Raw genomic sequence first — 14,219 nt, 5'->3', positions numbered from 1 at the left:
GTTTCTTAGACCCAAAGAGAAACTCCTTTAAACTATATATAACGGGTGATCCACGTAGTGATACTTTTTTCAATAGCCTTTTTTCGTTTTAAATATTTTTAATATTAAATCAAATATTTTTAAAATATGTGAAGTAAAAAACTTAAATTTTTTCATATTTTATTTTAATATTTCAAAAATAATTTAATGTGAAAAATTTTTGCGTGATTTTTATCAATTTTTTTTTATTATTTTATAAAAGAAATAATAATACTATTAAATGAAAGAATATTCTTTGTCTCGTATTTTGCCAATTTTTTTGATTATTATTTTATTTCAGGTATTTTACGGCTTTTCATACCCTTTTATGCCCTGAACAGCGCAAATAATTAATGCAGAAAGTAAATTCCGATGAAGATTTATTATTGAAAATAACCTACTGTTTACTATTTTATTGTTAAAAAAAATAAATAATACTACTAAATAAAAGAAATTGTTTGTTTTTGTTGTACTTTGCCAACAATTGAGTAAATTCACATTTATTGCTTGGTTTAACTCGTTTTTACATTCAGTAAGTTGTTGTGGTGTGGTGTGGTCAACCATATTTACAATAAACACAATTGAATACAAATATAAATTGAATAATTAAAGAAGATGCCATTCCGAAACCACAATGCGCCGAAATATCTCGTTCGACGCGATCTTAGGATAAATTGTCATTACTAATAAATGAGTATATTTTATAATTTTTGTTTTAACTAAATTCATCTGTGTTGGGATTTATATCATTAGTTTTTGTGTGCAATTTATTATGCTAATTGCTTGCGCGTAAGTGTAGACACCGCTGCTGGTTAATGCTGAGCGTCTACTTCCAAAGCAAATCACTTGTTTTTAAGCCTTCTACCGAATTTGTGCCGCTTTCCCCCCGTTGCTGTTGCCAGTTGCCAATATTTTGCTCGGTGGTGTTGCTTTTGTTATTACTGTTATATATAATAATAATAAAAATCGGGTTTCTGTATATATTTTTTTGTTTTTTTTTTCTTTTCACTTAATAAACATATAACTTTATATTTAAAAATATTTGTTGTTGTTGTTGGTATTGTTCTAACTGTGCTGCTTCTCTGCTAAAAACAACACCCGTTGCGATGTTGCCAAATTGCTCGTACATCATGATTTTATGCTGGTGTTTCTGGGGCGTGATCCTAGAAGAATCGTTTAGAATTAAGTTTTATATGTTTGTGTGGGTGTAGAAGCTCTTAAGGGCACACGGATTGGCGGACAAAGTGCGCGGAGACATGATGGTGGTAACATCATCTAGGGACGCATACAATTTGTTGGAGATAACGGTTTGTTGGTGCTTTGGCTCTTTGGTTGGGATTGTCATGACTCATAATGGCTCATATGTACATATGTATTTCATTCCATACAACACGTGCGGGTAAATAACTAGATGGGGTTCGACTCATTTGGACTCTTCTCAAACCAAAAATTCGTACAAAAACTTAAAGAGAAAATCGTCGAGTGGAAACAGCCAAAAATCACTTAATTATAATCAAAAATCAAAAATATTTACAACTGTGAGCGATTTGAGTGTAGCTGGGTGGATTTCTAAAAAAATAATAATACAAATAAAATAATAAAACTAGAAAAAAATGCAAAAAAATATAATTTGGAAAATAAAAATATATAAATTGAAAATGAAATAAAAATAAAAAAATATAATATAATTATGTGAGAAAAATAAATAATTATAACTTAAAATAATGGAAATAAATCGATGAAATCAAAGAAAAAAATTTAAAAATATTTAAAAAAATAAAGGAAAAGTAATAAAAAAATAAAATAAATAAAAATAAAGTACAATAACTAATAATAATATATATAAATTAAAAATAATAATATACAAAAATAAAAAATTAAAAAAACGTAACAAATGTGCAAAATAAATAAATTTAGATAATAAAACTTTATAAAAAAAATAAATAAAATTTAAAAATATTGTTTTTTTTACAATAATTTAAAACAAAATCGAAAAATATAAATAATAAATAGCTTAAGTAAAAAAGTGTGAATTGCTTTTATAAGATAAAATAATAAAAAAATAAAAGCTAAAAAAATAAAAGAGTTAAATTTAAAAAACAAAATAGAAAAGAAAAAAATAATTAAAAAAAATTACACGAATTGTAATGGAAATAAATATAATATAAAAAAAATCAATAAAAAATAAAAATTATGGTAAAATAAATAAATAAAAATTAAAAAAAGTAAAGAAATAAATAAAAAAATTGAATAGTGTTACGAACAAATAGAAAGTTAAAAAAATAAAATAAATAAATTAATAAGAAATAAAAATTCTGAAAAAAATAAATAACAATTTAAAAAAATAAAAAAAAAATATTTTGAAGAACAAAAACAGCACTCTAACAAATAGAAATTAATGAAATGGATTAAAAAAATTAATAAATAAATAAATAAATAAATAAACAATTTGGTAAGTAAAAATTAATGAAATGGTTTCAATAATAGAATCAAAAGAGTTTTGCTGGATTTCAAATCAAAATAACAAATTGAATTCAAATATTACATAATAAAAAAAAAAAAATAGAAAAGCGAGTATAAAAAAACTAACAATTATAAATTATTTCGATAATGAATTAAAATCACTTAAAAATCAAAAAAGTGATAACAAAAATCTGGTTGGTGTTTTAAATTTTTTTTGTGTTTTTTCTTTTTTAATTTTTGTTTTGTTTATATATTACAATTAAAAAAGTTTGCTTGCGTCAATTTCTGATAATTTTTAAAAAATTTTTTTTTTGTATTTCTTTGTTGTTATTAACTAACACAATAATTTTCTAGTACTGCATTGAACAGCTGTTGCTTTGCTTTAATTAGTATTTCTATACAACTGCTTTTTGGTTTTGTTGCTGTACCATTGTTTTTTTGAGAATTTAGAGAAGGCGATTTAAAGTGTAGAGTAGTGCTTTTGTTGTTTTTGGTTTGTAACAATTAAAATTACTTTTTAAAAAATATATATTTGTAAATAATGAAGTATATTCATAAATCTGATGTTGTTTGAATGAATAAAAAACTTTAAATAAAATTTATAATTAGGGCGGGAGTCACACACAGGTCGGGTACGAGCTTAGGCATCGGCTTCAACTTCCTCCTTTACCTTAGCATCACCGGGTTTGCCCTTGGACCAGTCGGGTTTTTTCTGCAGATAAGAGTTGATAAAACACACGTTTTTGTATAAAATTGCAAATAACAGTGGTTCATAGTCATGGTGACACATTAAAAACTAAACGAACATATACATACGCATATATTTATAATAATAAAAGAAGAAAATAAAAATATTTGCTACACATATTTAACTAACAAATACAGTGCCACTACACTTTGGCATGTGTATGCTTGCTACTAAAGGTGGGAGGTGCAAAGGGCGGCATGCGGACGTGACGGGATGCACAATTGGTGAAGGGTATACAAAACAAGTATACAATTTAGGCAAGGAAAGAAATATAGTTTATGAAGAAAAATTCAATGACGCAGATTTTTTTGCTTGCTCATAGTCATCCACAAGTACGTATTCGTTAAATTCCCAAAAGCAGATCTCGTCAATATGTTTTTATAACGCCTGAAGCAACGCAGTGTGATTCTAAATGACATTGTTATAGGTTAGAAAGTGGCTTTATGATTTTTAATTAATTTTCTTAAGAATTGTTGTCTTTGCACGTGAATGTCGTCAATACTAAAGCTGCATTTTTATTTATTTAAAAAGCTATATATATTTTATAAACAATTTTATAAAAAAATATTTTACATAAAAAAATAGTTGATATAAAAAACTAATTCATTAAAAAATTAAGAAACAAAAATATGTAACAAAAAATTAATTCATTAAACAAATTTAGCATTTTCGAATTGAATTTTTTTTGAATAACCACATAAGTAAAATATATTTTATATAAGAAATTAATTCATTAAACAAGATTAAAATATATTTTATAATAAAAAAATATATAAAATATTTCATAAAAAAATTAATTTATTAAAAATTAATAAAAAATTTTATAAATAAAATTTCATAAAAAAAATTTCATAAAAATTCATTCAATAAAAAATATTCCGATCTATATAAAAAAATATTTCGTATAAAAAATAAACTCATTAAAGAAATTTAGCCTTTTCAAACTGATTTCTTTTTAAATATTCATGAAAATAAAAAAAAAATATGTCAAAAAAAATGTTTTATAAAAAATATTTTATATAAAAAGATATTATAAAAAAAATTAATTCATTAAACAAATTTAGCATTTTGGAATAATTGATTCTTTTTTGAACAATCAATAAAGTCCGAAAAAATACAGGATATATCAAAATTGAAAAAGCCTCTTACTACTGCCTTAATTATACTGCTTTCATAGATACATTTCAAATTTCAAGTGCTCTTCTACCAATTAATAAGCTTTCTTCAATAGACCACATTGACTCTTTTATACATGTAAATATAAAAAATTTATATATGAATATATATCTTTTACTCCAAAATAATTTCCGCTTTCCGCGGAAAAATCAGCAGAAATATGAAGTTCATTTTTAAGGATTTTTTATTTTATAAAATTAGTTCAAAATTCGTATATGATAGTAAAGTTGCTTTTCTAAAACAAAATCTGATCGTTTTATGATACTCAACTATATAATTTAAGCTCTTATGTAAATGTACACATTTTTGATTAATTTTACAAAAATAACGCACTGAAAAATTTAAGGTTATGTTTAAAAAAAGTTTTGAAAAATTTTCGCATTAACAAATTTTATTCAAATTTTTCAAAAAAAAATTCGAATTAAATTTTTTTTTTATTATCTCTTCCTGACTCGAGGTTATTTCTTTTATTGTTTCACACTAACCAAAACAATTATATAATTACTAGTCGACACCACTGTGCGCTTGCTTCATTACTTCACTTGAGTTTAGTCTGCTTTTGAGCGTCATGCCTAGCACTTGTATAAATATTACATGCCAAACATATGGACATAAAATAAATGTTTCATTAAATTTTGGTGCTCAGCTGCTGCTATGAGTGTGCTATTTCCAAACAAAAAAATCTTGCAACACAATTCCGGTGTACATATGTATGCATGTAAACATATTCCAATGGCACACTACAAATTGACACTGAACAAATTTGTTTTTGGAATTTTGGTATTTTGTACACAAATTTCTTACACTTTTTGACTGTTGACTTTAATTGAGCATCTTTTATCTTTTTCTATAGAGCGCAGACGTATTGTGGTTAGCGTTGGAAAAGAAAGCATTAGATTTTTTTTATAAAACCAAAAGTGTTTTATGTACAATTTAGAGTATATATTAGAAAAAAGAGTACCATAATTATAAAAAACATTTGTTACTTAAAAATAAATAATTATTAATATAATATACCTAATAATTCATGAAATTTTATTATAGTATTCCTAGCCAGTAAGTGTGAGAATAAAATTTTTCCATTACATTGCTTGCGGACAAGAAAAAAGTCAAGTAATCAGAACGAGTATGCACAGAAAAGGATGAGCTGCTAAATACTGCTAATGTGACGTCAGCAAAATAAGGCATAGTGTCAAACTCACTAAGAATCAATTCAGTAAAAATCAAAGTTTGTTTTTTCTGTAGGTTGAGGGATGCTTTAAATTCTTCATCGGTCCCTTTCGATGCCCTGGCGAGGGTGGAAATATAACCCGCTACACAACGCTATTTCTCTACTCATTAAAATATCTCAGCGCTGAGATTGGAAGCTTTACTCTAATTAAAGTTAAAATTTTCTAGACTTACATCTAACGCGAAAAAATTTATGAAATATGGAAAGAAATATTTTCAAAGCATATAATTGTGACATTTAAGATTTGACGAACTTGTAGCAGCTAAACTTCTAGTTGTGGTCTTGTGTCGTTTTACAATTTGTAACTAAAAACTAAATTTTTTACTAAAAATATAATTTATTCTTGTGTAATTAATACAATACGAATTTAGTAAAAAAAAAACATCTTCCAACTCACCTCCTTCTCTTCTTCCTCCAATGTGAATTCCTTCTTCTTAACAACCTTAAGTTGATTACGGAAGTTGAATTCGGCGGCCTTCTTTTGGAGCTTGGCGAATTTGTTTTCATATTTGGAGACCTTCTTCAAGGCTGGTTTCACGCTAAAAATTGAAAAGAGAACAATAAAACGATGTTAATTAAATGCAGATATTTCGATTGAGACGATTTATTTACTTTTTTTTTCTCATAGTATATATTTGTTTGGAATATATGTATAAACTAATTTAAACTAATTTGTACTGGCTAACAAAATCCTAGATTAGCTGTGGTGTGTTTTTATTTTGGTACCGAAGCCAAAATTTGTGAGTAAAACGGAGTACAGAAGGTAAAGAAAGAACGAAGCATAATCTATAATAACCAGTTTTTGTTATCAGGTTTCTAAGGTGTTTTAGAAAATTATTTTTGTCTTAATAAATTTGTGGTAAGCTCAAAACGCTTCGACGATCTAACTATGAGGATCTGGGGATCAACTTTTAGAAGTTTATGGTAGTAATACAAGAGACAGATATCTATCCAAGTGAGATCCATCTTTTTTAGATCAAGCCTATAACATAACCTAATCCAGCAAAGTCATGCAGTATGCATAAAATCATATAAATAGTTTAGTATTAGATATATGTACATATATTGGCAGTCTGCACCTTACTTAAACTCTTATCGAGTTGCCTATCGAACAAACAACTGATATATGTAATTGTAACAGGCAGGTATAATTGTAATATAAATCTGCGAGTGTATAAGGTAGAGGAAGAACGTAAAATAATCTATCACCGATTTTGTATAATTGGGTTTCAAAGTTGTTTCAGAAGTTGGATTTTTTATAGAATGAGTTTTTCACACGTTGGCTGCCAGTGTGACTGCGGCAAAAATATACTCCCAGGTGTCACGCAAAAAAATTATTTGCGCTTTGTTTGATACATTGGCCCCTGCGGGTATTTTTTGTCGTGATCAACAGGTATACACTCTCAGCCAATGTGTTGTATAGGGGATACACTCAGACATAATTTATCTCATCACTCATTCTTCACTAAATGGATCAATAAAGAACTCTTTATAGAACAATACCAAATACTTCTTATTCTGCAATAATAAATTTAATTTTTTCTATGCAAAAAAACTAGTTAAAATAAATTATCTAATTAGTGATACTTACAACTTGCCACGCAGATCGTTGACTTGGGCATTGAGATCGTTGATCTATAGTAAATAGCAGATTCCATAACATCAACCAATACGACAAACAGCAGCCAAATAATATTTGTAGGTGGAAAAATTGGAAAAAAATAAAACATTAATAACATATTTCAAAGGCTTAGAAAATACATAAAAGCACTTTGCTAGCTAAACTTAGTAAGAATTATTATATCAAATAAGTAATATTTTGTTAGTCCTTTTTTTCATAGAAGAGTACAATACGGATTAGTTACATAACAAATATAAGTACATACATACATTTTTAGCTTTTTAGCGAGTGTGTTAATTTTTTAGAATTTTTTTTTTTTTATTTTTATTTTTTATTTTTTTTTGTTTTTAATAAACAAGTAGTACTTAGAAGGCGGTTTTTACAACGTAGCTGAAGCCTGCAAGATACACGACAGCATTTCCGGCTATAAGACGGTGTTTCCATACAGCTCTTGATTTTAGTAAATTTCAATGCAGAAGAAGGCGGAGAGAGAGATAGATAGATAGTACTTTGAAAATTTGAAAATCTTTTGTTGTTATTTCGATAAATTCTTCCAAGTTTTTTGCCGTTTAAGTTGGTTAGCACGCTTGAGTTTAATTCTATTAATTTTTAATATTTACTCAATGATTATGCTTATGTGATAGAAAAGTATGAGGTTTTTTAGTTCAGAATCGTCATAGCTGATTCGTTGCTAGTATCGTCAGTAGTAAAGAGTTACTTTACAAATGTATAGTTCGAAATTAAGAATTAAATTAATAGTTTCGAGTTTGTTTTTAGAAAGCATCTGAACAACATAACATCCAAATGTCGATTTTTTCGCTTTTCAAATTTCTTTTAAAGGCAAACAAGTTGTTTACTCTGCCTCTGACGTAGTACATATTTGTGGCTTGGAGTGAGAGGAGCAACTTTATTTTTTTTGCTGTGATAAGTTGGTGTTTTAGCTTTTGAGTTGACATTTGGGAACATACATTTTTTTGAAATAATATGTGAAATTTTTAATAGGAATTTTTATAAAATTTGTTGCTAATAAATTTTTTAATATTAAAAAAAATATTTTTAAGTTAAATCAAGCATATTTATTATAACTTTTAACTTGGAATTTTTTTGCTATTTCTTGGCTAAAAAATTTTTTAATATTTAAAAAAAATATGTTTTAAATAATTTAAGTCAACAAAATTTTATAAAATAGTTAATAAAATAAATTTTATGAAAATTTTTTGAAATTAAAATTTATTTATAAAATTTTTTTAAAAAACTTTTTTTCTAATAAATTTTGTAATATTTTTATAATTATTTATTTATTATAACTTTTAATTTGAATTTTTATACAATTTTTTGCTAATAAATTTTTTAATATTTAAGAAAATATTTTTTAATTAATTTAAGTGAAAAATTTTTATAAAACAATAAATACAATAAATTTTATGATTTTTTTTAAATTAAAATTTATTCATAAATTATTATTATTTTTTTTTTTCCTAATAAATTTTTGTAATATTTTTAGTTAAATAATTATTTATTATAACTTTTAACTTGGAATTTTTATAAAATTTTTGGCTAATAAATTTTTTAATATTTAAAAAAAATATTTTTTAATTAATTTAAGTCAAAAAATTTTTATAAAATAGTAAATAAAATAAATTTTATGAAAATATTTTAAAATTAAAATTTATTTATAAAATTTATTTTTTTTAATTTTTGTAATATTTTTAAATTAAATTAAGTCAAACGACTATACTATATTTTCATACAATTTTTTGCTAAAAAATTGTTTAATATTTAAAAAAATTTAAATAAATTTAAGTCAAACGATTATACTTGATTTTTATATTTACTTTTGTGCTACTAAACCGACACACTGTACTCGCGCTCACTTGAAGTTAGTTGTAGTAGCAAGTGAGCATGCAATGCAAGTGAGCACGAGAACAGTGTTCGTTAACGCAATGTTAATATACCGTATTACATAACACGAAGTGAGTTGCTCTTACTAAAAAATTTTTAATATTTAGCATTTTTTCTAAATATTTAGGTATTGATGTTAAGAGCATATGTATTTAAAACTGTATGTAGTAATTCTTGGCATATTTTTAGTTTTTGTAAAAATATATTAATTAAAAAAATATAATTGTTATAATATTTTTACTTTTAATTCTGTTTTAGCTCTCAATTACTTAATTAAACGCTTCTCAACAGCAAATTTGCTTACTCCAAACCATAACTCTTCATATGTTTTCAAAAAATACGCTTCTCCATAACCTTAAAAAACCCTTTCATTTTGTACTTGCGCACTTTTAAGTTGAATTACAAGTAATCTAACTGAGGTACTGCACAGTATGGCACACAATTTGTGTTTTACATAATTTTTTTTTCGATTGATATATATGTATTATATATGGTATATATCTGACGACAAATACGAAATAATACGAAAAATATTTCGTTACACAAAAAATGTAATTGCATGAGTGTTTTGAAAGTATAAGAAATAAACAATTGCATTAAAAATGTTTGTGTTTTTTATTTGTTGTAAATAAATTAAATGTAAATGGATAAGACTAATAAAAAATATGCGATATTAAAGGAACCAAAAAATTTGTTAGAGAAATGTACTTCTCAATTAGTTGTACGTATGTATACAATTAAAGCAGGGTGTATGGTAAATTAAAATACAGCAAATGATGAAAACTAAACTCTCGATAATAACTGTAATAAATTAGATCACAGAGAAGAACAGTTAGGACTAGCTTAAAGATGTAAGAGAAAAACTCTGTAGTACTAACGAGTACTAAGAGAGAGAGAGAGAGATAGAGATAGCGAGATAGAGAATTAGAGGGGGGTAGAGACAGTTTTTTTTTTCATTTTAGAAAATATGGCTGGTATCCATGAGTACTAAGAGAGAGAAAGAGAGGGAGAAAGAGTCGGGCATAGAAATGGTTTTTTCCTTTTTAAGTGAAAATCTATATTTTTGGTAAGGGTTGAAGTTAAAAAGGAACCGTTTTTGGCAAATAAAAAAATATAAAATATTTTCTCTGTGTCCTACAATCTTTTTTTAATTTTGTAACTGTAAAAATATATTGGTTGCTAAGTATACAATTAAATAAGCTATGCGTTCATCCCTTGAAGTTTCGTAAACTCAATTTTTGAAATTATATAAGACTTTTGCGCACAGACAACTTTGTATGCTAGAGTTACGCCTTCAAGTTTTAGACGCAAAACTATATTAGGCTAGAGGCAAAAGGTGGTAAAAACAGGCGACTGGTAGAGCAAACTATCGCAAAAGAAATATAGTAAACAAATCGGAAACTCAACTTTGCGCCGACTATGTGCTCAGCTTTAATTTAGTTTACGCATAACTTTCATGTGAACTGTTTTAAACTTGTCATTTGAGCATTCAAAAAATAATTATTCAAGAAAAACACAATTATAATTGATGTGAAGCAACCAATGCTTACAAAACATATACAAAAATGTACAAAAAATTGCTGAAATACCTGCCGAAAGTGAGATGGTACGACAGAAGAGAGAGAGGCAGATAATAGTAAGAGAGTAAGAGAAATTCAAACTAGGACCATTAAGCCGCTAAGAGCGACTCATAGAAGCGTATAAGAAAATGCGTAATGGACTTGAGGAAGCTCGTTTTCGAGTTTGGTTAGCGATAGAAATGGGTAACACATTTATTTGTATGCATTTAGATATAGTTTTAGTGTTTAGTTGTACATCAAGCTATGCAATTTTTGTGTATGAAACGATTTTTTTTATTTTCAAAAAGAAAATTTATTGTTTTTATAACACGAATTGGTGGCAGCATTGTTAAAACATTATTTTTGCGTTTTTGTGTGTGTTGATTTTTATTCTAAACGGAGTCCACAATGATTTAAAAAAAATATTATGACTGATTAATGGCGGTAAATTGCTAAATTCACAAAATTCAACACTAAGCAATTCGTTACTTTTTTTATTTTCTGAGTTTTTGTTTTGTAACTCATACGCTTTGGAAAAATTTTCTTTGTTTATATATTTTTTAAATAATAAATATGGTTACAGTGTTGCATTTTGCTGCTTACTGACTGTTATGTTTACAAATTGAATGTGCCATACTGTTGCTGATCATATTGCTCGAATTTCTCATGGAAAATTACAATCATTTTTTTGTTTAAATATTTTTTTTATTTTTTTGCTTTGCTTCATAACCTGCGCGAATTTCTTCAACAAATATTTAGCTACAAAATCGACATTTTGCTTTTGCAATTTATGTTGTACGCGTGTTCAGAACACTTTCATTCAAATACTCGCATGTTTAGATGAGTTTTGACATAACGTTCGAATTTTAGCATGTCAGAGACGGCGTGACATGTTTCACATTTCGCACGAATTCATCGATGGCATATTTTCATCAATATAATTTTGTTATTCAATACTTTGGTGCATTTTTGTGGATGCTATGTAGATTTTATTTGAATTTGAACGCGCTTGCATTTGGAATACTATTTACAGATGCTGTTGTTACTGTTGTTGCTTTAGCGCATTTGTTTAGAATTTTATTACGGTTTGGTTGGCTACAATAGTGGGGGTGTGGGTGGTGGTGGTGGTATTGGTGCAGTGGAACATAAAAAGTAAACGGGGCGTGAGCGTGCCACAGATAGCAAAGACAGAGCGCTGGAGGGGTGGAGTGCTGGTATTTTGTTTATTTTTTTTTTGGTTTTAGTGTACTGTGATGGAAACATTATGCCGTTATAATGATGTTTCAGCGCTTTAACGGTACTGGTGGCGTTACGCAGTGTGGACCGTAACAATTTTTGGCATGGAATGTACAGTTTTTGAGTGCGTGTGGGCAAATACATGTGCGGAGCGGGAGCAACAGTGCATGTGTGTGTGTGTTGTAACGAACACAGGCGCCAAGAAGTATGCTGCAAACGATTAGAAACGAGTGCTCGCGAACTACTAGCGACATGTTGGGTTGCTTTTTAGTAACTACAAACATTTTTAGCATATTTTTAACAAAATTTTTAATTTTTTTTTTTGGTTTTTCTCAGGTTTTAGACAAGTGTTGGGTAGAACAAATAAAAAACACAAAACATAATTAATTTCACTTGCTTGCGTTTTAAATTAACAGAAATATTCAAATAATTTTTTAATTAAAAAAAAAACTTGTTTGTACGTGTGTGCAATGATCATTGTGGAGTTGCAAAATAAAAATACAATTACAGTTATAACAAGTTTTTTCTACTAAAAAGAGTAAAGAATGTGCAAATTTTAAGCCTAGCGGTTGTTTTTGACAAAGTGTTGGTGTTTGTGGGTGGTGATCAACGATGAGTACGAGTGCAAAGTGCCAGTGAGAACATGTGTACTAGAAGAGCGAGTAGCGAAACTACTTGCAGGTCACAGGTGATATGTCTAAAAGCTAATGCTAGCATTTAATTTATTTACAAAAGTGAAAGTATACGCTAAGGCGACTAAATTTGCGTATTCTAAACGCGCCAATGTCTACAGTGTGGCCAATGAAAGTTGCCCAACTCGCTTAGGCTAAGCACATAGTGACGCAGCGTTGAATGGTAGGAGCAGAAAAGTGGCGTAGACAAACAAAAACAACACAATAGCAATGAAGTGCATAAGTGAAAAGGTTTAAAGGCGCTACAATGCATATTTTGTCGCCAATGCTACTTCGCTTCACTATGTGTGCAGCTTAAAGGTGCTTCAACTACAGTTTGCAATATGAGTTATTGAGACAGGTCTATGACTGACTTTGTGGTAAATCTTTTTTATGTATTTTTTTTAATGAAATTGTTTAATTTAATTTTTTCTAGAAAACAATTTTTTTGAATCGTTAATAATGCGATGTGTGTGTGTAGTGTGATCGATTTTATGTATTTTATGCTGTTGTTGTCACAAACTTTACACTTTTTTTGCACGAATAACCGCATAAAAAGAAAAATTAAACAAGAATTACGAATTTCCAATGCAATTAACCACAAGTTATGAAACTGTTTGTTGTTGTGTGGATGTGGGTGTGTTTTGTGTTTGTGTGTTTACTTTGCTCTCACTTTAGAGAGTACAAACAACAGAAAATTGTGTGTTTATTCACTTGAATTTGGATTATTTAAACACGTTTTGGCTAATTTTGCAGTACCTCCCAGTCTTTTTTCCTGACTTCGTATTCCAGATCCCATTTCTGGCCTTCGCATATATACATACGCTCGTAATACTCTTCACAAATCTCTTGTAATTCGCCTGTAAATATGTGTTTTGATATACAAATATATATTTTTTTTTTATATAAATTGTAGTTTCGTATAACATACAAGTGCACACACACACACATAACAGACGGTGGAAGTGCGCTACGTGTGTGTGTGTGACTTAAACTGCACGAAATAGAGAGAGAGAGAGAGAAAGAGAGAGGGCGAGAAAGTATGAATGATAAAACTGAGACGCAAAACGCGGTGGCTAACTAACTGTTCAATATGTTGTCTCTTTCTCTGCATTTTTTTTTTTTTAATTTTAATATCATTTACCGTTGTATTAATTAGCAAATGTCAAAAAATCTTCATGATGTTATGTGTTCAAGTGTGAGTTTTGCGTTTTGTAATTTTATAAATATTTATAAAATAGTTGTTGTTGTTTTATATATATTTTAAAAAGAGGAGGACACGCCGGGTTCAGTTGCACCAATGTTTTTGATATTTTTTGCTTCTATTTTTTTGGTGGCAAGTTTCGCAAGATGCAAGAACAAAAATAAACTTCTCGCAAAATCAATTCAATGCTTTAAAATGCATTTTAATGTGTTTAAAATATAATAATTAACTTAATCTTAAATGTTGAGAAAATAATTTTACAAAATTCAAAAATTTCAATTTCCAATAAATAATTTGGTTCGAGAAAAAAATGAAGTGCGAAATTAAGTGCTAAGAAAAAATTATTTAGAGTACAAAAACATAAAATTTAATTGAAAATTAAAAAAAATT

At 27.4% G+C, this 14,219-nt stretch overlaps 1 protein-coding gene across 8 annotated transcripts in view; it reads right to left on the bottom strand.

The window, feature by feature from the left end:
• Positions 1-475: 475 nt before the first annotated feature.
• The window catches only part of LOC120774120 (troponin I), a 29,311-nt gene continuing 15,567 nt past the window's right edge, over positions 476-14,219 (bottom strand). For 3 of the 8 annotated variants that reach the window (XM_040103484.1, XM_040103485.1, XM_040103486.1), the window contains exons 6-8: positions 7,228-7,271; positions 6,034-6,175; positions 2,992-3,193 (exon numbers count right to left, since the gene is read on the bottom strand). In XM_040103484.1, coding sequence (XP_039959418.1) covers positions 3,122-3,193; positions 6,034-6,175; positions 7,228-7,271 — 258 coding nt within the window. In that variant the 3' untranslated portion in view covers positions 2,992-3,121. Of the gene's footprint in view, positions 1,182-2,991; positions 3,194-5,209; positions 5,253-6,033; positions 6,176-7,227; positions 7,272-13,384; positions 13,486-14,219 lie in introns of those variants that run through there. The other 5 variants (XM_040103488.1, XM_040103489.1, XM_040103490.1 and 2 more) reach the window with 3 other exon arrangements.

The sequence above is a fragment of the Bactrocera tryoni genome, chromosome 4 (genome assembly GCF_016617805.1).
Source record: "Bactrocera tryoni isolate S06 chromosome 4, CSIRO_BtryS06_freeze2, whole genome shotgun sequence".
In the NCBI taxonomy this organism is placed as follows: domain Eukaryota; kingdom Metazoa; phylum Arthropoda; class Insecta; order Diptera; family Tephritidae; genus Bactrocera; species Bactrocera tryoni.
This window is presented reverse-complemented; position numbering and strand designations above follow the sequence as displayed.